This window comes from Bufo gargarizans, chromosome 3 (genome assembly GCF_014858855.1).
Source record: "Bufo gargarizans isolate SCDJY-AF-19 chromosome 3, ASM1485885v1, whole genome shotgun sequence".
Classification (NCBI taxonomy): Eukaryota; Metazoa; Chordata; class Amphibia; order Anura; family Bufonidae; genus Bufo; species Bufo gargarizans.
In genome coordinates, this window is record NC_058082.1 from 359,372,957 (window position 1) to 359,397,797 (window position 24,841).

Below are 24,841 nucleotides of genomic sequence, written 5' to 3' on the forward strand. Positions count from 1 at the left end.
GTTTTTTTGGATCACCAGAGGAGGCCGCTGAATGGATGGATTCCAAGGGAATAGGATCATAAGATGGCATGTGGAGTGGGTGAGGGGGGTGGGGGGAGGGAAGGGGGCGTAGAGTAAGAGGTGGGGGAAATGTTCTATTTCGCCGACCAGCAGGGGGGGGGAGGGGAAGGAGGAGGGGCTATGGGTGGGATGGTTGTCTTGATGGGATTATTAATGAAGATAAGAATGAAAACACAGGTGGAAGGCACACATGAGTAGGATTTTAACATGGAATGTACGAGGTCTGGGGGACAAGGTTAAGAGGGTTATGGTTTTTGATACAATTACTAGACACCTCCCAGCAATTGTGGGACTAACGGAGACACATAACACTAAGGATAAGACATACTTATTAACGCGGAAATGGGCCAAGTACCAGTATCATTCATGTTTCTCTACCTACTCATGTGGAGTTAGTGTATATATCCACCACAAAGTGGACTACCTCCCACTAGATCAGAAGATCGATGATATGTTTTCCTCCACTGCCAGTGGAATGGGAGATTATGTGTTCTAGCCTTTGTGTATATACCCCCACCATTTTCACTATGTGTTATTAATAGCTTAGTGGAGTTTGCAGAGTCGCGAGGTAAATGCCCCATACTGGTAATGGGAGACTTTAACTCCGTTATGAATAGCTTTCTAGATAGATACTCGGTGATACCAAATGATAAATATGGGACAAGTCAACCAACACTTCTCAAAAGAATATCACAAGAACTGCTGTTAATAGATGTATGGAGGTATCTGTATGATGACAAGCGAGCGTACTCCTGGTTTGGTCATGGGAGCAAAATCATGTCAAGAATAGATATGGCATTAGCTAGCCCAGAACTGGTAGAGCAGATATCGAAAATGAGGTATGAGGTTAATAGTATTTCAGACCACTCCCCAATCTGCCTGACATTTAAAACAACGGTTAAACCAAAGTGTAGAGTGTTCCGGCTAAACCCACACTGGCTAAACCTGATAAATAAAGATGAAAGTATTAGCGCCGATATAGCGGAGTGCTGGAAAATTAATCTTGGATCTGCACAAATAGGTTATGTATGGGACGCATTTAAAGCATATTTACGGGGCATCCTCGTTGGTAGAATTCAGGGCTTAAAAACTGAATTCGCCAAAGAGGAGAGGGAGCTGGGCGAAAAAATAAAGAAACTAGAGGAGAAACTCCTGGTTAATAATTCCCCTGAGACGACGGCGGAGTTAGAAGAGTCTAAAATCTCTCTAAATAATTATCTGGAGAATAAGGCACAACAAAGAGTGTTTTTTGAGGGGGCCCGATATTTCAGGGAATCTGGGAAACCAGGTAGACTGCTTTCCACTATTGTACAGAATCAGAGGGGGGACGGCAGAATTAAGCGTGTTGAGAGGAGAGATGGGGTGATAACATCCAGCCCGGGAGAAATTGAGCAGGAATTTGTTAAATACTACAGGGACCTCTACTCCTCGGAGGGAGTGGGGGATGGTGGAGACATAAAACTCTTTTTGGAGGGGGTCTCGCTCCCTACTCTCTCCGAGGAGGACAGGGAGTATTTGAATGGTCCAATAGAACTGGAGGAATTACGTGACACCCTGAAATCGATAAAGGGTAACTCTAGCCCCGGGCCGGATGGTCTCCCCTTCGAGATATATAGAAGATATGGGGAGGTTATCCTCCCAGTACTCCTGCGGGTCCTTAAGGAATCTATGGACAGGGGTGAACTCCCGGCCTCCCTGTCAGAGGCTGTAATAACCCTGATAGGGAAAAAGGGGAAAGACGAGAGTAAAGTGGACTCGTACCGCCCCATCTCTCTTCTCAACACTGACTTTAAAATATGTGCCAAATTGTTGGCAAACCGCCTAAAAAAAGTGATAGGTAAGATAGTACACCCAGATCAATCGGGGTTTATACCGAAACGTCAGGCTCAAATGAATATCCGTCGGGCCCTCCTTAATATCCAGATGAGTGGGGAGGGTGCCCACTCCCTCCTGTCACTGGACGCAGAAAAAGCGTTTGACAGGGTGGAGTGGGCATACCTCTGGAACATAATGCGTGAGCTAAACTTGGGGGACAAATTTATTAGTTTTGTTGCCGCAGGTCCTCTATGTTATATCCTCATGCCCTGTCTGGATAGGTGACCACCTTTTCAACGTATTGGAGGGATTGATAAATGATCTTATATGGGGGAAAAAAAAGGGTCAGGCTCAAACAAAAATATTTATGGCTCGATGAAGAAGATGGTGGTTTGTCCGTGCCCTGCTTTAGAGGCTACTATTACGCATCCCAGCTACAATGGTTAATGACAGAGGATGATAGATTACGTCAGTATCTAGTGGGTGAGTTTGTAGGTCTCCAATATAATATTTTTAGTGTCTTGGAAGCCGGGATATTAAAAATAAAGGGTAAGAAGTGCCCTATTAGTAATATGATGCACTTGATATGGGTGAATGTCAAAAAATTATTGGGGATAAATTACTCATTAAAGATTACCCCTCTATGGGGGAATATAAACCTAGGCGAGTTTCAGAAGTTAGATGATTATGTATTTTGGGAAAAAAATTGTATTGTTTATTTCACAGATTGAGATAAAAGGAAAGCTCAGGACATTAGAAGAATTAGGACTTAGTATAAAACTAGACACCCTCACACGTTTTAGATATTTTCGGTTAAAACACGCATTTGACACCACTGAGAATAAACAGTATTTAATCACCAAACAATCAGAATTTGCAGAATTTTGTTGTCTCAATAAGGGGACCAAAATATCAATATCACAGATATATAAAAAAAATTAAAACGAGATTTTTGTATAACTTACCAGTAAAATCTCTTTCTCGCTCTTTCCTTGGGGGACACAGAAGACCTTGGGTATAGCTCATCTCCATAGGAGGCGTGACACTAAGTGAGAACTGTTAAGCCCCTCCTCCACAGCTATACCCTCAGCCTGGAGAGAGAGACTGCCAGTTGCGTGTCCAAGCAGTGAGAAAAGGCAAAGTCCAAAAGTGGAACCAACAAGCCAACTACCCAACGGGTAAAACAAACTCGGAAACCGTGCAGAGAAAAACAAAGAATGGGTGGGTGCTGTGTCCCCCAAGGAAAGAGCGAGAAAGAGATTTTACTGGTAAGTTATACAAAAATCTCGTTTTCTCGCCCAATTTCCTTGGGGGACACAGAAGACCTTGGGACGTTCAATAGCAGTCCAAGAGGGGAGGGACCACAGCACCAAGGCAAGGCACCCGAAGGCATCAAGAAACCGCCGCCTGCAGACCAGGCGGTGGTTTGGCAAAAAAACCTACTTTTATTAATATGCTAATGAGCCTCTAGGTGCTATGGGGGCGTCATTAGCACCTAGAGGCTCCGTCTACCTTCAGAAACTGCCGCCGCCGAGCGCGTCCCTCCAGCCCGCCCATCTCCTCCTGAATGCGATCCTCGTATGTATTCTGCGCATGCGCAGTGAATGTCTGACCGCTTCCTTGCTCAGACATCTCCACTGCGCCTGCGCGAAGACGCCATAGTGCTCCGAGGAACAGGCGCAGTGGAGATGTCTGAGCAGGGAAGCTGTCAGACATTTACTGCGCATGCGCCGAATACAGGCGCTCACAAGGAGGATCGCATTCAGGAGGAGATGGGCGGGCTGGAGGGACGCGCTGGGGGCGGCAGTTTCTAAAGGTAGACGGAGCCTCTAGGTGCTAATGACGCCCCCATAGCACCTAGAGGCTCATTAGCATATTAATAAAAGTAGTTTTTTTAGCCAAACCACCGCCCCAAAAGCAATTATATTAGGATGGTTGGCCAGAGCAGACACTAGCGGATCGCTAGTGTCTGACAGCTAAATATGTGACACCTAAGTGGTAGAAACCCTTTAAAATGATTTTGTTGCCGCAGGTCCTCTATGTTATATCCTCATGCCCTGTCTGGATAGGTGACCACCTTTTCAACGTATTGGAGGGATTGATAAATGATCTTATATGGGGGAAAAAAAAGGGTCAGGCTCAAACAAAAATATTTATGGCTCGATGAAGAAGATGGTGGTTTGTCCGTGCCCTGCTTTAGAGGCTACTATTACGCATCCCAGCTACAATGGTTAATGACAGAGGATGATAGATTACGTCAGTATCTAGTGGGTGAGTTTGTAGGTCTCCAATATAATATTTTTAGTGTCTTGGAAGCCGGGATATTAAAAATAAAGGGTAAGAAGTGCCCTATTAGTAATATGATGCACTTGATATGGGTGAATGTCAAAAAATTATTGGGGATAAATTACTCATTAAAGATTACCCCTCTATGGGGGAATATAAACCTAGGCGAGTTTCAGAAGTTAGATGATTATGTATTTTGGGAAAAAAATTGTATTGTTTATTTCACAGATTGAGATAAAAGGAAAGCTCAGGACATTAGAAGAATTAGGACTTAGTATAAAACTAGACACCCTCACACGTTTTAGATATTTTCGGTTAAAACACGCATTTGACACCACTGAGAATAAACAGTATTTAATCACCAAACAATCAGAATTTGCAGAATTTTGTTGTCTCAATAAGGGGACCAAAATATCAATATCACAGATATATAAAAAAAATTAAAACGAGATTTTTGTATAACTTACCAGTAAAATCTCTTTCTCGCTCTTTCCTTGGGGGACACAGAAGACCTTGGGTATAGCTCATCTCCATAGGAGGCGTGACACTAAGTGAGAACTGTTAAGCCCCTCCTCCACAGCTATACCCTCAGCCTGGAGAGAGAGACTGCCAGTTGCGTGTCCAAGCAGTGAGAAAAGGCAAAGTCCAAAAGTGGAACCAACAAGCCAACTACCCAACGGGTAAAACAAACTCGGAAACCGTGCAGAGAAAAACAAAGAATGGGTGGGTGCTGTGTCCCCCTAAGGAAAGAGCGAGAAAGAGATTTTACTGGTAAGTTATACAAAAATCTCGTTTTCTCGCCCAATTTCCTTGGGGGACACAGAAGACCTTGGGACGTTCAATAGCAGTCCAAGAGGGGAGGGACCACAGCACCAAGGCAAGGCACCCGAAGGCATCAAGAAACCGCCGCCTGCAGACCAGGCGGCCCAAGGCATCATACGCCGAAGCCCCAGTGCGCACCCTGTAGAACTCGGTAAGGTGTGCAAGGAAGACCAGTGACCGCCTTGCACAAATGCATGGCCGAAGCCTTATGCCTACGGCTCAGGAGGCACCGACCGCTCTGGTGAAATGAACGGTGACACCAAAAGCAGAACCCTGCCCGTGGTGCGGTAACCACAGCAATAGACACTCAGAGAGCGAAGGAAGCCACCCTGGAGGCCGTCAACCCTTTGCGCGGACATCCCGGAAACACAAGAGACCGAACGCCGACTAGAGTCGGAGATCTCCAAGGAACAACTGCAAACCCAAACAATCTCCAAGCGGTGAAGCGCCCGTTCCCGGAGACGGGAAGGGGATGACCAAGCCTCGTAGATAAGAAGGCAGATACCATCCTCAGAAGGAAGGGACGGGATGGAGAAACAGCCCTGTCCTGGAAAAGGACAGAAGGCACAGAACACGAAGGGCCACCCCTCAGGCACCCGCCAGACATGATGGCAACAGCAAACACAACTGTACAGGACAGAAGGAGTAGGGAGAACTTCCACAATGGCACCAAGGGAAAAAGTGGAGCGCCAAGAGCTCAGTGTGTAATTCCCAGGACGGTACCAGGGAACGGTACAGAGGATACCAAAGAGCCACTCTGTGGAAGAAGGTCAGGACAGGCCCAGAAAAAACGCTGCAAGGGGAAGGACAGCGCCGACACTTGACACTTCAAGTAACAGAGTCCCAGTCCCAGGGTCAGGCCGGACTAGAGAAAGACAGAACCAAAAAGGTAGAGAAAAGCAGAGTGGGGGAATGCCCCGCTCACCACAAACCCAGGCAAGAACCCCAAGTCCGACAACCGAACCTGGACGAAGCACAGTCGGGAGCGAATACTAGCGCGCTCGCAGGAATCGCTTGGCAAGCGGGAGAAAACCCAATGTGACCAGGCGCAGACCAGTAACATGGCCCAAGGGTCGGAAAAAAACTGTCTCGTCGGCCCCTGAACAACATAGTCCCGTATCCAACCGGAGTGGGGGAGCAGAAGGACAGACGGAAGAAACCGGAAGGGTCCGCCCAGCAGCCAACAGATGCCAGGACAAGACAGGCCAAGTCCAAGTCGACGTAGCCACCACAGGAAGGAGTTCTACAGACCTGGTGGGAGCAAAGGACAAACGTGACCGAAGGGTAGTCCTCCCAAGTTACCGAAAAGGTAAGTCCAGCAGGACCATATGCCCAGAATGGAAAGACAATCTGCACCCAGCGGGAGGACAGAATGCAATAGGCCCGGCAACAGGCACACAGCTAGTACTGCCAGCGAAAACGAGGGAGACGGTACGAGACCACAAGTAACGCCAGAAAACATCCAAGTGAACAACCATGCTCACCCCCGGGGGGGAGGGGGCAATGACGAAACAGCCTCTGAGGCCTGGCCGGTGCAGAAGCCACCTCGGAGTGACAAACTCAGAGAGGAAGCCAAAAAAACCGAGCTGGCGAGGAAAAGCAGCCGAGACAGAGGCTGGCATAACACCCTCCAAACCGAAAGGAGGAATGGCAAACAGGGAAGCCACAGGACAGTCCAAAAGCCGAATATCGGCTACCCTGTGAGACGACCTGCACATCGCCTCGCAAAAGGCGAATACCCTGAAGAACCCAAAGTGGAGGTCCCTCAGACCTGGATAGACGAGCACCCAAGAGAAGTTGGGTGACCTACCCGAGAGGAGCGGTCAGTTCCTGGTAGCAGATCAGATTTAAGTGCAGAAGGCGCCAAAGACAACACTCTCGACCCCGACGGCTTGCGCGGGGAAGCAATGTCACGGGAGGACGAACGGGTACGCATCAAGGGACCCCGAACACTCCCCAGGTGGAAGGGCCAATGAACATGGCTGGTGCAGTCACAACGGGACCATACCAGAGAATGAGTGCCACCCAGCTCGGTGCAGTAGCAAGCCAGCAGAGCCCGTCTACCCATATACAAGGTATACAGCGGAGAATACATTGGGCATTCAATTGTTGTGTGTTGGACAACACCTTAGGCTCATACAGGTGGACAGAATGACCTCCTCAGAAAAGAGTGCAAAGCTAGCGACAATCAGCCTCACCCCAAGAGAAAAAAAGTATGTTGCAGGAGGAAGGGAGGCATACGTACTAGGAAACCGCAGGCAGCGAGAAGGCCAACCCACCCACTGGAGGAGAAGGCAAACACGGCCCAAACAACGCACAGAGCGCACAGCCACAGCATCCCACAGTATCCATGGAAGTGCAAAGTGCAACCCGAAGGGAGTTATGCACAAGGCTAGTACAGGGGGGCATGCTATGGAACGCAAGCAGTCCGCCCGGAAAAGGGGGGAGAAGGCACCTGGCAAACTCTGCAGACGGCAAGAGTGCAAAGGCCCGCACCAAAAGGACCTAGTGAAGGGGGAAGGGTATGCACAGGATTATCCTAGCACCAAATGATTGTGCAATAATCCACCCAATACCGAATTTTGTGAGAGTGCAACGAGTAGTTCGCCAATGAAAGGGGAACGTCCAGTACAGCATACAGAAGGACAGCCGTGAATCTCATGAGCGCGCAAAATACCGCCCATGGAATGCGAAGTGGTCATGCCCAAGGCCAGCGCCGTTTCCAAAAGGAGTGCAAGCAGCGCACCCATGTTTAGAGGGCCATGCTCCTGGCCAGCAACGTATTCGGTGAGGGTGCAATGAACCGCACACGGCAGCATCGCATCCCAGGAGAGCGCGAGCACCCCGCCACGGATGGGGCCATGCACATGGCCAGCAACGTACTGGCGCCAGAACAAACACCGTCAGTGAAGGTGCATGTATGTCGCCTGAGGAGAGGAGGCATGCCCACGCCGGCAGCAAAGCCAGCGAGAGTGCGGTACACCGCCCAAGGAAGGGGGGGGGGGCCATGCATATGGCTGGCAGCGGATCCGGTGAGAGTGCAAGCACCCCGCCATGGAAGGGGGTCAAGCACGTGGCCAGCAACCTACCGCGAGAGAACAACCCCAGCCAGGAAGAGTATGTATGCCGCCTGAGAGAAGGAGGCATGCTCAAGGCCGGCAGCGAAACCAATGAGAGTGCAGCCTACCGCTTATGGAAGGGAGTCATGCACAAGGCCGGCAGCGAATCCAGTGAGAGTGCAGCGTTCCGCTTATGGAATGGGGACGTGCACATGGCCGGCAGTGAATCCAGTGAGTGCAGTGTTCCGCATATGGAAGGGGGACGTGCACATGTTTCATACCCATGGCCGACAGCGAACCCAGAGAGAGTGCAGCGTACCGCCATAGAAGGGGGTTACCCACATGGCCGGCAGGAATCCAGCGAGAGTGCCGCGCTCCGCAAGAAGGGGGGTCGTGCACATGGCCGGCAGGAATCCAGCGAGAGTGCCGCGCTCCTCAAGAAGGGGGGTCGTGCACATGGCCAGCACCGTATCCGGTGAGAGTGTAATTATTCTGCCCCAGAAGGGGGTCATGCACCAGTCCGGCATTAAATCCAGTGAGAGCGCAGCATTCCGCCTATGAAAGGGGGGCGAGCACATTGGCAGCACCGATCCGGTGAATGTAGCACTCCGCCTAAGAAGGGGGCCATGCACATGGCCAGCCTGTAACTGGAAAGGCGACGTTCCGCCATAGACGGGGCGCCTACCTTTGGTCAGCGCCGTATCCCGGAAGCTGGCAAGGGTTCGCCTAGAAGGGGAACATGTAGCTGGCCAGAACCGCAGCCGAGGAGCGCAACATGCCGCCCACGGAAGGGGGGCATAGCGTGCGGCCAGCACTACTGCATCAGGCTGCAGCGTCCTGCGCAGCCATTCCGTTATTTATTAACCTTATTTATTTTTATTTATTTTATATATATATTTTTTATTTTATTATTTTTTTATAAAACACAGCCACTCTGAGGCAAAAAAGGGGCCACCATACATGGCACAGTCACGTACAGGCCAGCTAGGAAGCCCAGAACAGAGAGGGTGTCCTCTAGATGGGAGCCGGCCCCTAGAGATGGCCGGTACCCGACGGGTTAACAAACATCCGGCCTAGGGGGCGGCGCTGCGAACCCCTGGGAGCGGGGGACCTCAGGCGCTAAGAATTCGCGCCGCGAGAAGTTCCCGCCCCCTCCAACCGAGGCTGGAAGTTTGCAGCCTAGTAGGCCGTGAAGCCGGGGCCTAGATTTTTGCGGCGCCCGGCCGACCGGGAGTACCAGCGGTCGGCCGGGACCGGGAGGGAGCCGGCTGACGCCTGGACTAACGGCCGCGGTGCCCACCCTGCGTGCCGGCAGAGACAAACGGCCGGATTGCGGCCGAGCAGGCCGAAGCCTGGGTCAAAGGTTCGCGGCACCCGGCCGACCGGAAGCCTCAACAGTCAGCCGGGGCCCGCTGGAGCATCGCGCTCAGTACATGCAGGCCGTGAGGGCCTTGCGTCCGGCAGCTTCTGGAGCGGGCTCCTGGCCCTAGACACCGGTAAGGAGGGGGGGGGGGGACCAGAAATCCAGCACTGCACCCCCTGCCCTAACGGACCAGGCGCCCGTGGAGGAGGGACAGGGCAGCCAGCGCGGGCCCCCTGCACTTAATCTGCGACCGAAAAGGGGAGGGCCGGCATAACCCCTGTGTCAGGGGCAGCTAGGAGCGGGTCTCCGGCCCTAAAGCAGAACTCCATGTGCAATGCCCTATGGAGGGGCAGTGTATAGTCGCCCCGCGGTCACCAGTATGGTGGTGGTGTGGGGCTATATGATTATTGGGAACCTCAGGGGCCAGCCTAGGTCCAGCAGGGACCAGTATGGGGGTCCAGCACGCAGGAGACCGGGGAGGGACTGAGGGGAACGTAGGGCTGGAGAAGCCTTCCTCTTACCACAGCCGTCTTCACCCTCGGTCTGTTCCAGCAGGGTCGCCCCTTCAGCTACTGGCACCGTAGTGGCAGGACGCTGGAAGAGGGACTTGGCGTGCGGACGACCCTTGCGCTGGCGGGATGCAGGAGAGCTGGGCTGCCCTGGTCCACCTTGCCTTCTGTGGGGGAGGCAGCAGCGCGGATGACCGGCACTGGCGCAGCTCGACCCCGGGAGCAACAGAGAGGTCTAGTGCGACTCTGTTGTCCCTGATGATCTGAAGAAAAAAACAAAGCAAAAAACCAAACAGGAGAAAAACAGCCCTGCAGAGCAGGGAGTGTCTTGCCTCCTTGGACACTAAGCAAAAAACTGGCAGTCTCTCTCTCCAGGCTGAGGGTATAGCTGTGGAGGAGGGGCTTAACAGTTCTCACTTAGTGTCACGCCTCCTATGGAGATGAGCTATACCCAAGGTCTTCTGTGTCCCCCAAGGAAATTGGGCGAGAAAAGGGGTTTAGGGGGAGTGATAAAGTTTAATAGTGAACAAAAATGGGCACTAGAAGTGGAACCTAACGCGTTAGATTGGAGATGTATCTATAAAAGTATAAAAAGAAGTACAGTATCGAGTAATTTTCGATTGATACAGTTCTTTATTGTCCATCGTACCTACATCACCCCATGGGTGCTGAGTAGGATGTATAAAACAAGGGACGCTAGATGCTGGAAGTGCAGGATGGATAACGCGGATTTCACCCACTTGATCTGGCACTGCCCTCTAATGCAGGATTATTGGACTCAGGTTTTTCGGGAGCTGACCAGATCAACTGGGTGCTCAGCTCCAATGGAGATCGCTATAGCGGTGCTTGGATATATCAGGAAAATAGATCTTGACATAGAAATAGAAATGAAATGGGCCAAAGGATTAATGCTGGCGCGGGTTGTAGTGGCTAGAGAGTGGGGGGCGGACACACCACCAAACATCGAAGCATGGAAGAACTTATGTGGGAGGGTACGTAGATACGAATATGCCGGTACCAATATAAAAAAATGAAGGAAGTGGAAGAAGGAAGGAAAGAGAGGGGAGAGAGGGGAGGAAAGAGGAAGGAAGGAGGGGAGGGAGGAAAAAGAAAAAGGAAAGAACCCTGATATGAGATCACGAAATCAATCTCTTCTTTGCTATTTTTTTTTCCTTTTCTCTCTATTTGCGGTATCCATCAAGACAACCATGGGGGGGGGGGGGAGAGAAGGGGAGGGGTTATATTGGTTTTTTCTTTTGTATATGACACGAGGAAAGAAACAGGACAGGGATATATTCCTGATGTCTAAGGATAAGCGAGCAACAAATGTACGTGTATATACAGGAATTATCTTTGTTTATTGTCATGTCTTGTTTCTGAACTTTTTATATATGATGAAGGAAAAAAATAAAGAATAAAAAAAAATAAAAATGATGTCTAGACCAAGAGGATGTTAGTTGTTAATAAATAGGAACAGCACTTTGCACCCGCATCTAATCCTGTGTCTGGAGCCTCTGCCAAAATTGTTATGTCACCTGCTGGTTATGGTTACACTCACCGCTAAATGTGATTCTCCACATTCTAGAGCCCTATTACGGCTCAGTCTTCATGTCCTGTCCCTAATTTGCTCATACCTGTATTAATAATGTTAAGTAAATTGAATAAAATTTGTTTTTTATTGTGATATATCCTCGCTCTTTTTTGTGTAGTAAGTTGTAATATGCATGATCACCTCAAGTGAAGATGTTGTTATACTCGGCTGATACACTGTTACAACTCTGTCAACTGATTGTATTGCCTTATTGGAAATCGTGAAGGGAAGGAAGCTTGCCCCGTCAATCAAGCAGGAGAGGGAGGGGCTGAGAGAGGAACCAGGAGAAGCGACTTGGGCCAACCCTTGGTGCACTTCATTGCTTATGGATTAAAAAAAATTCATTTTTGTACTTACAATACAATAAAAAAGTACATTTTCTAGTCACTGGGGAACACAAATGAGACCATGCTACCATTGTTATATCTACATGGTTAGACAGAAGGGGTAAAACCACACGCACAATGAATAAAAGTATTTTTTCTCCTGAATGAAGCAATGGATGACTAAGTGAAAGCTATCATTCGATTCAGCTGAGCTCGCCCTACAAGGCATTGTACCTGTTTTAATAGTGAATTTCCTGGTGACATACGTCCTTTAACCACCTCAGCCCCCCTAGCTTAAACCCCCTTAATGACCAGACCACTTTTTACAATTCTACACTACCCTACTTTCACGGTTTATTGCTCGGTCATACAACTTACCACCCAAATGAATTTAACCTCCTTTTCTTTTCACTAATAGAGCTTTCATTTGGTGGTATTTCATTGCTGCTGACATTTTTATTTTTTTTATATTAATCGAAATTGACTGAAATTTTTGCAAAAAAAAAAAAAATGACTTTTCACTTTCGGTTGTAACATTTTTCAAATAAAAACTAAATTTCTATATACATTTTTCTCTATATTTATTGTTCTACATGTCTGATAAAAAAATAAAAAAAATGCAATAAGTGTATATTTATTGGTTTGGGTAAAAGTTATAGCGTTTACAAACTATGGTACAAAAATTTGAATTTCTGCATTTTGAAGCAGCTCTGACTTTGAGCACCTGTCATGTTTCCTGAGGTTCTACAATGCCCAGACAGTAGAAACACCCCACAAATTACCCTATTTCGGAAAGTAGACACCCTAAGGTATTCGCTGATGGGCATTGGGAGTTCATGGAAGTTTTTATTTTTTGTCACAAGTTAGCGGAAAATGTTTTTTTTTTCTTACAAAGTCTCATATTCCACTAACTTGTGCCAATTTTTTTTTTTTTGCATGAACTCACCATACCCTCCACGAAATACCTTGGGGTGTCTTCTTTCCAAAATGGGGTCTTTATACTGCCCTGGCATTTTAGGGGACCTGAAACGTGAGAAGTAGTTTGGAAACCAAATGCGTAAAAAATGCCCTGTGAAATCATAAAGATACTCATTAGAATTTGGGCCCCCTTTGCCCACCTAGGCTGCAAAAAAGTGTCACACATGTGGTATCGCCGTACTCAGGAGAAGTAGGGCAATGTGTTTTGGGGTGTATTTTTACATATACCCATGCTGGGTGAGAGAAATCTCTCTGTAAATGACAACTTTTCCCATTTTTTTAATACAAATTTGTTATTTTACAGAGATATTTCTCTCACCCAGCATGGGTATATGTAAAAATACACCCCAAAACATATTTCCCTACTTATCCTGAGTACGGCGATACCACATGTGCGACACTTTTTTGCAGCCTAGGTGCGCAAAGGGGCCCAAATTCCAATGAGTACCTTTTAGGAAGACATTTGGATTCCAGACTTCTCTGTCAACTGATTGTATTGCCTTATTGGAAATCGTGAAGGGAAAGATACCTTGGGGTGTCTACTTTCCGAAATGGGGTCATTTGTGGGGTATTTATACTGCCCTGGCATTTTAGGGGTCCTAAAGCGCGAGAAGAAGTCTGGAATATAAATGTCAAAAAAAGGTTACGCATTTGGATTCCGTGAGGGGTAAGGCGAGTTCATGTGAGATTTTATTTTTTGTCACAATTTAGTGGAATATGAGACTTTGTAAGAAAAAACACTGCGTTTTTTGTAGAGCCTATAGAACATGTCCTATTCTTGTCCGGACAAGAAAAGGCATTTTCTATATAGTTCCGGCAATGTGCGGATCCGCAAAATGCGGAAAGCACATTGCCGGTGTAGGTGTTTTGCGGATCCGTTAAAACACATACGGACGTCTGAATGGAGCCTTACGGGGGGTGATCAGGGGGTCTATATGGGGTGATCAGGGGTTAATAAGTGATGGGGGGGGGGAATGTAGTGGCGTTTGGTGCTACTTACAGAGCTGCCTGTGTTCTCTGGTGGTCGATCCAAGCAAAAGGGACCACCAGAGGACCAGGTAGCAGGTATATTAGACGCTGTTATCAAAGCAGCATCTAATATACCTTTTGGGGTTAAAAAAAAAAACGCGTTCACAGGAAATCTCGCCTCTCGTGAGATAACGCGCTGGCTCGTCCAGGAGGAATAACCTGGCCGCCTGCAGGACGCAATCCTGCGTGAGGCGGTCGGGAGGTGGTTAAGGGCTGTCCGTGCATTGAGGACTGCAAATAGCAATCTCCAATGCATGGAAACTGTCTGTGTGGCCTGCGCTGACGGATGCAGACCAATTCAACTTGAACGGGTCCGCGATCCATCTGCACTGCAAAAAATAGGGTATGTTCTATTTTACTGCGGTGTGGAGGCACGAACCAAAATGCCACGTAAGGGCTCCGTAGTGCTTCTGTGGCCTTCCACTGTATCTTCCGGATTTCGGACCCATTCAAGTGAATCTGTGAAACAGTGCGCACGCGGCTGGTTCCCATATATTGCAGACCCACTGTTTGCAGGCCACAATATGGGCACAGCTGGTACACATTTGTGAGCATGAGCCCTAACTGGTAACCATTACCAAAAAATAAAAATTGAAAAATGATTGCAATGTAGACAGCTACAATAATTACACTACACTTCCTGTTCATCATGGATCCTCACAGCCTCATCTCGTGCACAGTGCCATAATTCTCCTCCTCCTCTGCAGAAAGAAATTGTGAACTCTGACTGCCGTCCACAGGCCTAGTGCCAAGGTATGACTCTAGTTACAGACAAAAGTAATCAGGTAAGATTTTTTTTTTTTGCTAGGGCCACCTTGTATGACAAACTCACTGCAGTCGCGATTACAGTAGAGAAAGAGCATCCTGACAGCAGTCAAACCATGCCATATCCTTGCAGGTTTGTGTTCGCAATGTGTGTTTTTCGTAGCTTTGTGCATTCAAATGCATTCTCATGGTGCTACTTACAACTTCAGGGTCATCTTCTTCAATATCTAATGATTTTCCTTCTTTTTTCAATTGCTTCTTTTTTTCTTTTACCTAAACAAAAAACAAAACAAAAAAAATATTAAATTGGCAAATCATGCCAAGAGGCATCTAGAGTGCATTCGTAAAGTCTTCAGACCCTTTCAATTTTTACACATTTTGTTATGTTGCAGCCCGGTGTAAAAATCTGTAAACATTTTTTCCTCCATCATTCTACACTCAGTACCCCATAATGACAAAGTGAAAGCAGAGTGTTAGAAATCTTTGGTAATTTATTAAAAAAGTTAAAATCTAAAATATTTCATTGACATAAGTATTCAGACCCGTTACTCAGTACTTAGTTGAAGCACCTTTGTCAGCGATTACAGCCTCCAGTCTTCTTGGTTTGCACACCTGGATTTGGGGGGTTCTCTTCTCTGCAGATTCTCTCAAGCTCTGGCAGGGTGGATGGGGACAGTCGATGGACAGCCATTTTCAGGTCTTGCTGGAGACATATGATTGGGTTCAAGTCAGGGCTCTGGCTGGGCTGCTCAACAACATTCAAAGTTGTCCCTAAGCCACTCCTGGGTTGTCTTGACTGTGCACTTAGGGTCACTATCTTGTTAGGAGATCAACCTTCAGCCCAGTCCAGAGGTCCAGAGCAGACTATCCTTGTACTTTGCTCCATTCAGCTTTCTCTCCACCCTGACCAGTCTCCTTGTCCTAGCCACTAAAAACACCCCCATAGTGGCTTGTCTTATCCAGACAACACTTTAATTTGAGGCTAAAAGTTTCAATCTTGATTTCATCAGTCTTAAAGTCCTTTAAGGTGCTTTTTGGTAAACCTTCATGTGTCTTTCAATGAGAAGAGGCTTCGTTCTGGCCACTCAGCCCATTTAAAAACTCGAATCCAAAGTCTAATTTGTAGCGACTGGTACCTCGCTACCGAAGCCAACTTTGGATTCCAGTTTTAAAATGTTTTTTAAGTTTAAAAATGATTTCCAAAGTTATTCACCGAAGTCTCACGAGACTTCAGAGATAACGAATTTCACCTTGCAGGAGCCCATACATTTGAATGCTGTACGGAGACGGATCTCCAGACAACATTCAAACAGTTTGGACCGAAACGACTTTGGGTCTATGATCTGAAGCTTGCTTCGCTCAACACTAGTGATAGCAAAGGGTATAAACACGTATGTCGATCAAAATGTTTAATTTGATTGATGAGACTAAAGTTGACCTAGTATTAAACAGCAGCAATGTCATATGGGTTAGTAATCATGAATACAGAATCCAACAGAATCCCTCTATGTATAATCTTTCTGCACTGGCACACAGTGGAGTGTTCTAGAGTGGGAGACCCATTTCACCCATGATATTGATAATACAGCATATGGAATAGTGACTGTTCTGCTGGCAAAAAAAGTTCTTCTACAACTCCTCATTTGGCTACAGAGGTTATTTTCTATATTTGGACCTTTATCATCTACAATTGCATACACTTGAATAGGATCGCATACACACTGAAATAAATGGTTTCTTGTAATTTCACCCCCTCACCTCTGCTATGTCGACAACTAGCAGGTAAACAATAAAGTGAAAGCTGAAATGGCACCCACCGATCTGATATTGATGACCTATCCTAAGGATAGGTCATCAATAAAAATAATTTGGACAAACTATTATAGCACAAGGGTGGATATCTAACATTTTAAGTCGTTTCGGTTGAGGTCTATGAGAGTTTTTATTCCACGCCTGCCGAAAAAAAATGAAAATCAAACTTGCATCTGAAACGGTCCAACTAGCTACTTAGGTCTATAGTATTTTATCCACCTCACATAACCTGCATGTAAATAAAAGTAAATTGCACTTACTATGTGCTCAATGTACTCTTGTCCAGCCTGGATGACATCTAGTGCCCGCTTCTTATGCTCTGCCTCTAACAACTGCTTATATGCCTTGTCCACAGCTGTAGGGAAGCAAAGGGGAAAGAGTGGTATCAATATACATACACGTATAACTCTACCTGCAGAATATGTCCTGGAAATTCATTTTTCAGCCTAGCAGTGTCCGTGGAATATGGATGACAAACGGACCAAAGATGGATTTTTCATGGATGAAACATTGACCATCTTGTCACAGATGTCATCACAGACACGGACGTGTGAACGAGGCCTCACAGTCAATCAATGGAGGAGATTTACTAATTAGAATGTGCCAAAATTCTGGAGCAATTTGTACCAGATTTGTTAAGCGTTTTTGGCACATTTAGTGACTATGGCAACAAGATGGTGTAACTTTATGGAAAAGGGAATGTGGTTTAAATGTAGCACTGTGTGCACAAGAAACTTTGACGCATTTTTTAAAGTAAATTAAACCAACAAATAAATGGTGTAGACTAGACAGCATGTAGGCACGCCAAATATACCAGCCAGCATCAGTCGCTGTGATAAATCTGGTGCAGTTTACATAGTCTTACTTCCAGACAGTGTATTTAGAAGTCCTCCTACATATCAGAACTCTTCACCTGTCTCTATTCACACGACAATTTTTTTTTACTTGATACCCAGAAGAAAAGAATGAACAGAGCATTACCTTCAAAGGCTTTCTGCGATCTTTCAGGATCATCTTGATTTTTGTCTGGATGGACGAGAATTGATAACTATGTGGGGGGGAAGCAACAACAAAGAGTAAAGTTTATATCCACCAGTTAACATATTTATCAACCCCTAGAAAAGCAGAATGCACTTATTTATGCTCCAGCTGCCAATGCTCTTTATCCTTAAAAAATAAAATAAAAGTATAATATTGTGCTCAAAAGTAAGATCTGCAAAAATACAGGAAACTGCCTTCCACAATTTGGGCCGTTGTCAAAGACCAATAATAAATAAGTCGCATTAAATTTTGACCCATCACTATAGGCTAGGCCAGTGGTCAGCAAACTGCGGCTCTAGAGCCACATGCAGCTCTTTAGCCCCCTGATATTGGCTCTTCCAGGTGCGGGCTCACATGTACAGTGCGATAGCATTTTCGTTGCCCGTAGCAAAAATAGGTAGGAGGGTGAAGACCAGGAAGCGGTGAAGGCTCTGTACTCACCGCTTCCTGGTCCTCGGTTGTAGGCTGTGCAGGGCTGCGCACAGTGTGAGGCGCTCTGTGACGTCACGCTGTGCACGCCAGTTCACAGCACAGCCGACAGCAGGAGGAACACAGAGTGCAGGTGGTGAGGAGCAGCGGCATCCAGGAGCCGGAGATGTAAGTGCTTTTTTATTTTATGAAACTTGGGGCTGATCTGAGGCAATGGGGTGATGAGAATCATAATGGGGGATATGAGAGGCATCATGGATGATAATGGTGATGATGAGAGGCATCATGTTTGATAATGGGGATGATGAGAGGCATGGGGCTCTTATCTGAGGTCTGATTGAGGGGGTCATTTACTTTGGGGTCTGAGCTGACATCTGATCTCAGGGAGGTCTTATTAACATTGAGGTTCTGATTAGTGGTCTGACCTGAGGTGTAATGAAAAATATTTTTTTCCATATTGTCCTCCTCTAAAACCTACGTGCGTCTTATAGGGTGAAACGTTGTGGAGTGAAATAAAAAAATAAAATAAAAAAAAAATCGCTGTTTTGTCGATATTTGGCTCATTTTACTAATAAGTTTGCCCACCACTGGGCTAGGCTAATAGCATCGCTTCTATCTGCTCTTACACATACAATAAAGTTTCTGTTCAAGAGTGATTTGCCCCCAGTTACTGATCACACAAACAACCTACAAGGCAGGAGTCATTGTAGAATTTGAACAGCAATAATAAAAAAAGAATCGGTTACCATTGTGGTCTGGTGCAGCGAGTGATGCAACTTAGGATAGACCATTTTTACACTCCACATGCTCCACAGCTCAACAGTCCCACTTTGTGTGGGGCCCTGCAACATGGCTGCGGTGTTGTTACAACTAGGCGCTACCACTTTACTATAATAACACAGCAAATCAGATTTCACAGTGACTTGTGGCACAGGTGGCATACTATCACAGTGCCATGTTTAAAATGAGTGAGCTCTTTGAAATGATCTCAGAAAACTATTTTAAACTCAGCTAAATAAACATGCTGTAAACATAAAGAGGACTTTTCACCGCTCCTGACATGCCTGTTTTAATAGCTTCATGCCTTCCCCGTGTAATACCAATTCTGGAGCCTCTATTCTTATTTCTCAGTGTTGTGCCATTCCTTTATTATTTGCACTAGAAGTGATGAATGAATTGCTATTAGCCTTCAGTAAGGCTACAGAGGGGAGGCAACAAGTTGGGGGGGAGGGGGGGGGGTGCCTGCACTGATTGGATAGAGTGAGTCTGTGCCTGTACACACCCCTAACTGGTTACACCCCTCTGTACCCTTATTGAAGGCTAATAGCAATCCATTCATAATAAAATTATTTTTATTCAAGAAACACTCTCCTATCTCCTGACCCCATTAACCAAAACCAACCATTCATTGAGGTTTTAAATACTTTGTGAGATCCAAACTCAAATAATCAATCTGGCTAAGAACATAATTCTAGTCAAAAGAATATTTTTATCCTTATGGCAGTTTACCCTGGTTGAGTCACTCAATATGCAACATTCAGGTGCAAACGAACGAAATTATTATTATATTGCGATATCATTTTAAGCATGTGCGATATGCGATATATTGTTTTCTATATTTGGGGGGGGGGGGGGGGGGGGGTTTAAACTTATTTTTTTTACTTTTTATTTAATAACTATTACAGTTATGCTGGGGCTCCGATCGGTTACCATGGCAGCCAGGACGCTACTGAAGTGCAATGACTCAATTACCTTCAAAAAGCGTGGTACGATAACCTCGCCATACTTACGATAGAACTCCTATGGAAAACCGTCTGATCCGGGGGAAGAATTACTTTAGCAGGCCTTTATTGCGGCCTCAAGCTCCTGAAGTGAGAAATCTTCAATGGATTCTCTCTGTACTTCAGTAAGAACAGGAAAAGTGATGGAATCCAAATAATCATCCATCATTTCATCCAGCGTATTGTTACTAGTTTTATATAGTTCCGCAAAATGTTTAAAAAAAAGCTCCCTTTATTCTCTTCATTCATAACTTCTAGCTGAAATAAAAGGAATGGTACAACATAGAGCCATAAGAATAGATGCTCCAGAATTGGCATTACATGGGGAATGCATGAAGCTATTAAAACAGGCAGGCCAGGAGTGGTGACAAGTCCCATTTAAAAAGGACCTCTAACCTCTACTGACATGTCAGTTTTAGTAACTACTTGCATTCCTCATGTAATAATTCTGGAGCATCTAGTTTTATGATTCCATGTTGTGCCATTCCTTTACTATCCCTTTAAGAAGTTATGAGAGAATTGCTAACAACTTGCAATGAAGGTCCATCAGGGTGCTACAAGTTTAGGGGGGCTGTTCCTGCGGTTTGACACTATCCAATCGGTGCTGCCTGTATCAGATTGAGCAGACACATCCCCAGCTGGTAACTCCCATCTGGCCCTTCACAGCAAACTGATAGCAATTCATTCATGACTTCTGGCAGAAATAAGAAAGGAATGGCACAACAAAGTCACAAGAATATGTGCTCCAGAACAGTTCATAAATGAGGCTATACTATGGCTTACCTGTCGGAACCTCTTTTTTATTTCGTCATCTGTCACTTCTGGATCAATCTGTAACACCTACAAAAAAATGAACATCCCGTGATTAATTCAGGGGCAATTAGCAAATGATCCAGTAACAGCAAAAGCCAAACATGGTGGCAAGAAGGCAGCGGAAAACCCTGACGGCTGACGTGCTGTTTTATGGCAAACTGGTGAGGTTTTCTTTTGTGACTGCGTACTACATTTGGTCTTGCCCTAACTCATAAGTTAATAAAAATAACATGACAAGTGTAGTTTCCAAGATCAAGACCACATCTTTTTCAATTAACTAGAAAATATAGAAGATAAAAATTATTACATGATTTTCCTGGTCTCTGCATGCAGTCAGCAGTGTGAACCATGGAGGCTTTCATTCTGGCAGTTAGGGCTATGTCCAGGGATGTACCTTAACTGAGACCGCCCCATACTGAAATGCATAGAAACAGAATATTGATGCACAAAAAGACCACATGGTCCATATAGTCTGACCTTATATTATTTCTCATTTATAGATACGTGTTTGTCTCAGGCATTTTTGGTCATTTTCTCAACCCCATGGGAGTTTGTTCCAAGTCTCAACTACGTTTTTGATGTAAAAATATTTTCTGACATTGATTTTGATGCCCCCCCAACTAGATTAAGCCCGCTTGTTCTCGTGTTGAGTATATATTTTTTTCCAATTAAAAATACTTCCCTCTTGAGCCTTTTTTAGGTCTTTAAAGGGAACCTGTCACCTCCCAAACCAACCCAAGCCGCCAGCAGTGTGTTTCTGATGATGCCTTTCCTCCTGAAGGCAGATGCAGCAAAAGTACAGAAAAGTTGTTTTATCCCCTGCCGGCGCGCTTCTCCACACATGCTTGAAGTCAAGTGGGCAGCGGCCCCCTTGCTTCAAGTCACAGTAATCACGTCCCCTTCCCTGCGACTGATAGCCGGCTGTTTGGCAAAGGCAGCCGAACTCTCGTGCATAAGCGCCGTCAATCACAGGAGCGCTGTCAGTCTTCAGGAAGAAAGGCATCATCGGAAACACACTGCTGGCGGCTTGGGATGGTTTTGGGAGGTGACAGGTTCCCTTTAAACATACTTTAAGGTTTTGATCACCCCTCCATTCCTTTCTTTCCTCAAGGCTATAAAGATTAAAGGGGCACTCCCATCACATACAATGGAGGCATATCGCTAGGATATGCCCCCATTGTCTGATAGGTGCAGGTCCCAGAGATAGGACCCGCACCTACAAAGAGAACGGAGCGGGGAGAGCTGTGGCTGGAGGACCACGATTTCCCGGGGTCCATCCACCACCAAGCACTGCTCCCTGCTGCTCCCATAGAAGTGAATGGGAGCGCACCGTGCACGCGCGGCCCCATCTCCCATTAAATTTCTATGGGGGCAGACGGAAATCGCTGAGAGCAGCCCTATTAGAAATAATTGGAGTGTGGCTGCGCATGCGCAGTGCGCCCTTTGTTCATTTCCCCGCTTCGTTCTCGTTGTAGGTGCGGGTCCCAGAGGTGGGACGCGCACCTATCAGACAATGGGGGCATATCCTAGCGATATGCCCCCATTGTCTGAGATGGCAAAACCCCTTAAAATTCTTTTAGTTTCTCCTAGTATGTTTTATGGTTCAGAACCTCCATCATTTAATCCTGCTTTTGCACCCGTTCCATTTTTTTCTATATCTTTTTGTACGTCAGGTCTCCAGAACTGGACATAGTATTTCAGTTGTGGTCTCACTAGTGCTCTATACAGTGGGATCACAATCTCTCCCTTCCTAGTGGTTATACAATGCTTTGAAAAAGTATTCATATCCCTTGAACTTTTCCACATTTCACGTTACACCCACAAACAAAATATATTTTATTGGGATTTTATGTGACAGACCAACATAAAGTAGCAATGTGTGAAGTGAAAAGGAAATGATACATGGTTTCAATTTTTTTTTTATAAATATAAATCTGAAAAGTGTGGCTTGCATTTGTATTCAGCCCCCTGTACTCTAATAGGAGACTACAAAAGTCACCTGATTAGTAAATAGAGTCCACACACACAGTAATTTATTGTCAGGATAACTACAGCTGTTCTGTGAAGGTCTCAGTGGTTTGTTAGAGAACATTAGTGATCAGACAGCATCATGAAAACCAAGGAACACACCAGGCAGGTCAGGGATAAAGTTGTGGAGAAGTGTAAAGCAGGGTTAGGTTAATAAAAACTAGGGCTGCACGATATGGGAATTTTGTGCGATTGCGATTAGGGCCCTAAAAATTGCGATAACGGTATGCGATGCGATATTTTAAGGGAATTGTGCTAGAGGTCTATTTGCTTGGATTTTCAAGGCAAAAGCACACAGAAATTACTGATAATGCTGAAATGTAGTTATGCTTAACTCAAGAACTGAAATGCACAGTGTTTTTCAAAATAAAACATATTTTACTAAATTAAATAACATTTGCATTACTGCAAAAGTGCAAAATACAAAACTTGCCATTTTCTTAAAGGAAACCTGTCACCAGGATTTTGCGCATAGAGCTGGGGACATGGGCTGCTAGATGGCCGCTAGCACATCTGCAGTACCCAGGTCCCATAGCTCTGTGTGCTTTTATTGTGTTGAAAAACAGTTTTGATTGATATGCAAATGACCTGATGAGTCCTGTATCCGGAGATGAGTCAAGTGGAAAGGAGCCCAGCACTGCCCCGCGTCCACCGAATCTCCTCCTTGTTGGATGACGTCACAGAGCTGGAGCGCCGAAATCTCGCGATGCGCGAGCTAGCGCATGCGTAGTTTGTTCCCTGTGCTGATGCCAGTACAGGGAATAAACATGATGCCGACACTGCGCATGCGCTAGCTCGCGCATCGCGAGATTTCGGCGCTCCAGCTCTGTGACGTCAGCCAGCAAGGAGGAGATTCGGAGGACGCGGGGCGGTGCTGGGCTCCTTTCCGCTTGACTCATCTCCGGATACAGGACTCATATCAGGTCATTTGCATATCAATCAAAACTGTTTTTTAACACAATAAAAGCACACAGAGCTATGGGACCTGGGTACTGCAGATGTGCTAGTGGCCATCTAGCAGCCCATGTCCCCAGCTCTATGCGCAAAATCCTGGTGACAGGTTTCCTTTAATAGCACTGCACAGAACAGAGAAATAAAATAGAATAAATAAAAGAACATTTGTTCATTAAAATAACGACTTGCCTCCAGCCCCTCCTCCCTCCCCATACTGTAACTGATGTATTGCTGGCCGCGCTGTGCAGCATAGCGGCCGGCGATACATCCGTGTCAACCACGTAAAAAGTCAACCATCGCTTTATAAGGCGCACTGCCACTTTCCCCCCACTTTTGGGGGGAGGGGGGGGGGGGGGGGGGGAGTTTGTCTTATGAAGTGAAAAATATGGTAATATAATTGCAGCATTTTTGGGCCGGGCGATTGCGATATGGCGATTAATTGCGATTGCTTTGGCGATATATTGTGCAGGCCTAATAAAAACTATCCCAACTGAACTTCTCACCGAGTACTGTTGAATCCATCATTCGAAAATGTAGGAGTATACCACAACTGCAAAACTACCAAGATATGGCCGTCCACCTGAACTGACAGCCCAGGCAAGGTGAGCACTAATTAGAGAAGCAGCAAAGAGGCCCATAGTCACTCTGGAGGAGCTAAATACAAAGCAATCCTGGAGGAAAACCTGGTAAAGGCTGCAAAAGACTTGACAATGGCGCCGAGGTTCACCTCCCCGCAGGACCACAATCCTAAAAATACAGCCAAAGCTACAAATCGAATGGTTTATATCAAAACATATTCATGTGTTAAAGGGACACTGACAGGCCCAATTAGCATATTGAGTTATATATATCACAGTACAGGTCATATAAAGTGTATTAGAATCATGTAAGTATCCCCCCCTGCCCACCTTATAAATACGGAAATATAAAGTTTTATAACCTGCTTGTCCGGTCTCCAATCTGCCCAAGGGGCGGCGTTTCATCTGAAAATTCGCCCAGCCAGCCGCTCCCAACTGCCGTTCTGAAGCCCCGCCCAGCTCATCAATATTCACTTCGCTGGGCGGCGGCTACAACTCTCCAGGTCACGATCCTGCGCATGGGCAATCGAATCCTCCTGGCATCGTTCGTGTGTAATCTTCTGCGCCTGCGCCCCGCCGTGGTTAGATCGCGCCTGCGTACACACCCTGCCTGCGTCCCCGAGCCTCTGCCTCATGCGCCTGAAGCGCTGCTGCTATGAACAGTGTCTGGCGCAGATTGGAGACCGGACAAGCAGGTTATAAAACTTTATATTTCCGTATTTATAAGGTGGGCAGGGAGGATTCTTACATGATTCTAATACACTTTATATGACCTGTACTGTGATATATATAACTCAATATG

The 24,841-nt window shown here is 46.2% G+C and overlaps 1 protein-coding gene across 1 annotated transcript in view; it reads right to left on the bottom strand.

The window, feature by feature from the left end:
• Positions 1-24,841, bottom strand: part of DNAJC8 (DnaJ heat shock protein family (Hsp40) member C8) — a 53,533-nt gene that overhangs the window by 12,401 nt on the left and 16,291 nt on the right. The window contains exons 3-6 of the mRNA XM_044287918.1: positions 20,450-20,506; positions 17,397-17,463; positions 16,676-16,770; positions 14,805-14,876 (exon numbers count right to left, since the gene is read on the bottom strand). Of these exons, the coding sequence (XP_044143853.1) occupies positions 14,805-14,876; positions 16,676-16,770; positions 17,397-17,463; positions 20,450-20,506 (291 nt within the window). The remainder of the gene's footprint in view (positions 1-14,804; positions 14,877-16,675; positions 16,771-17,396; positions 17,464-20,449; positions 20,507-24,841) is intronic.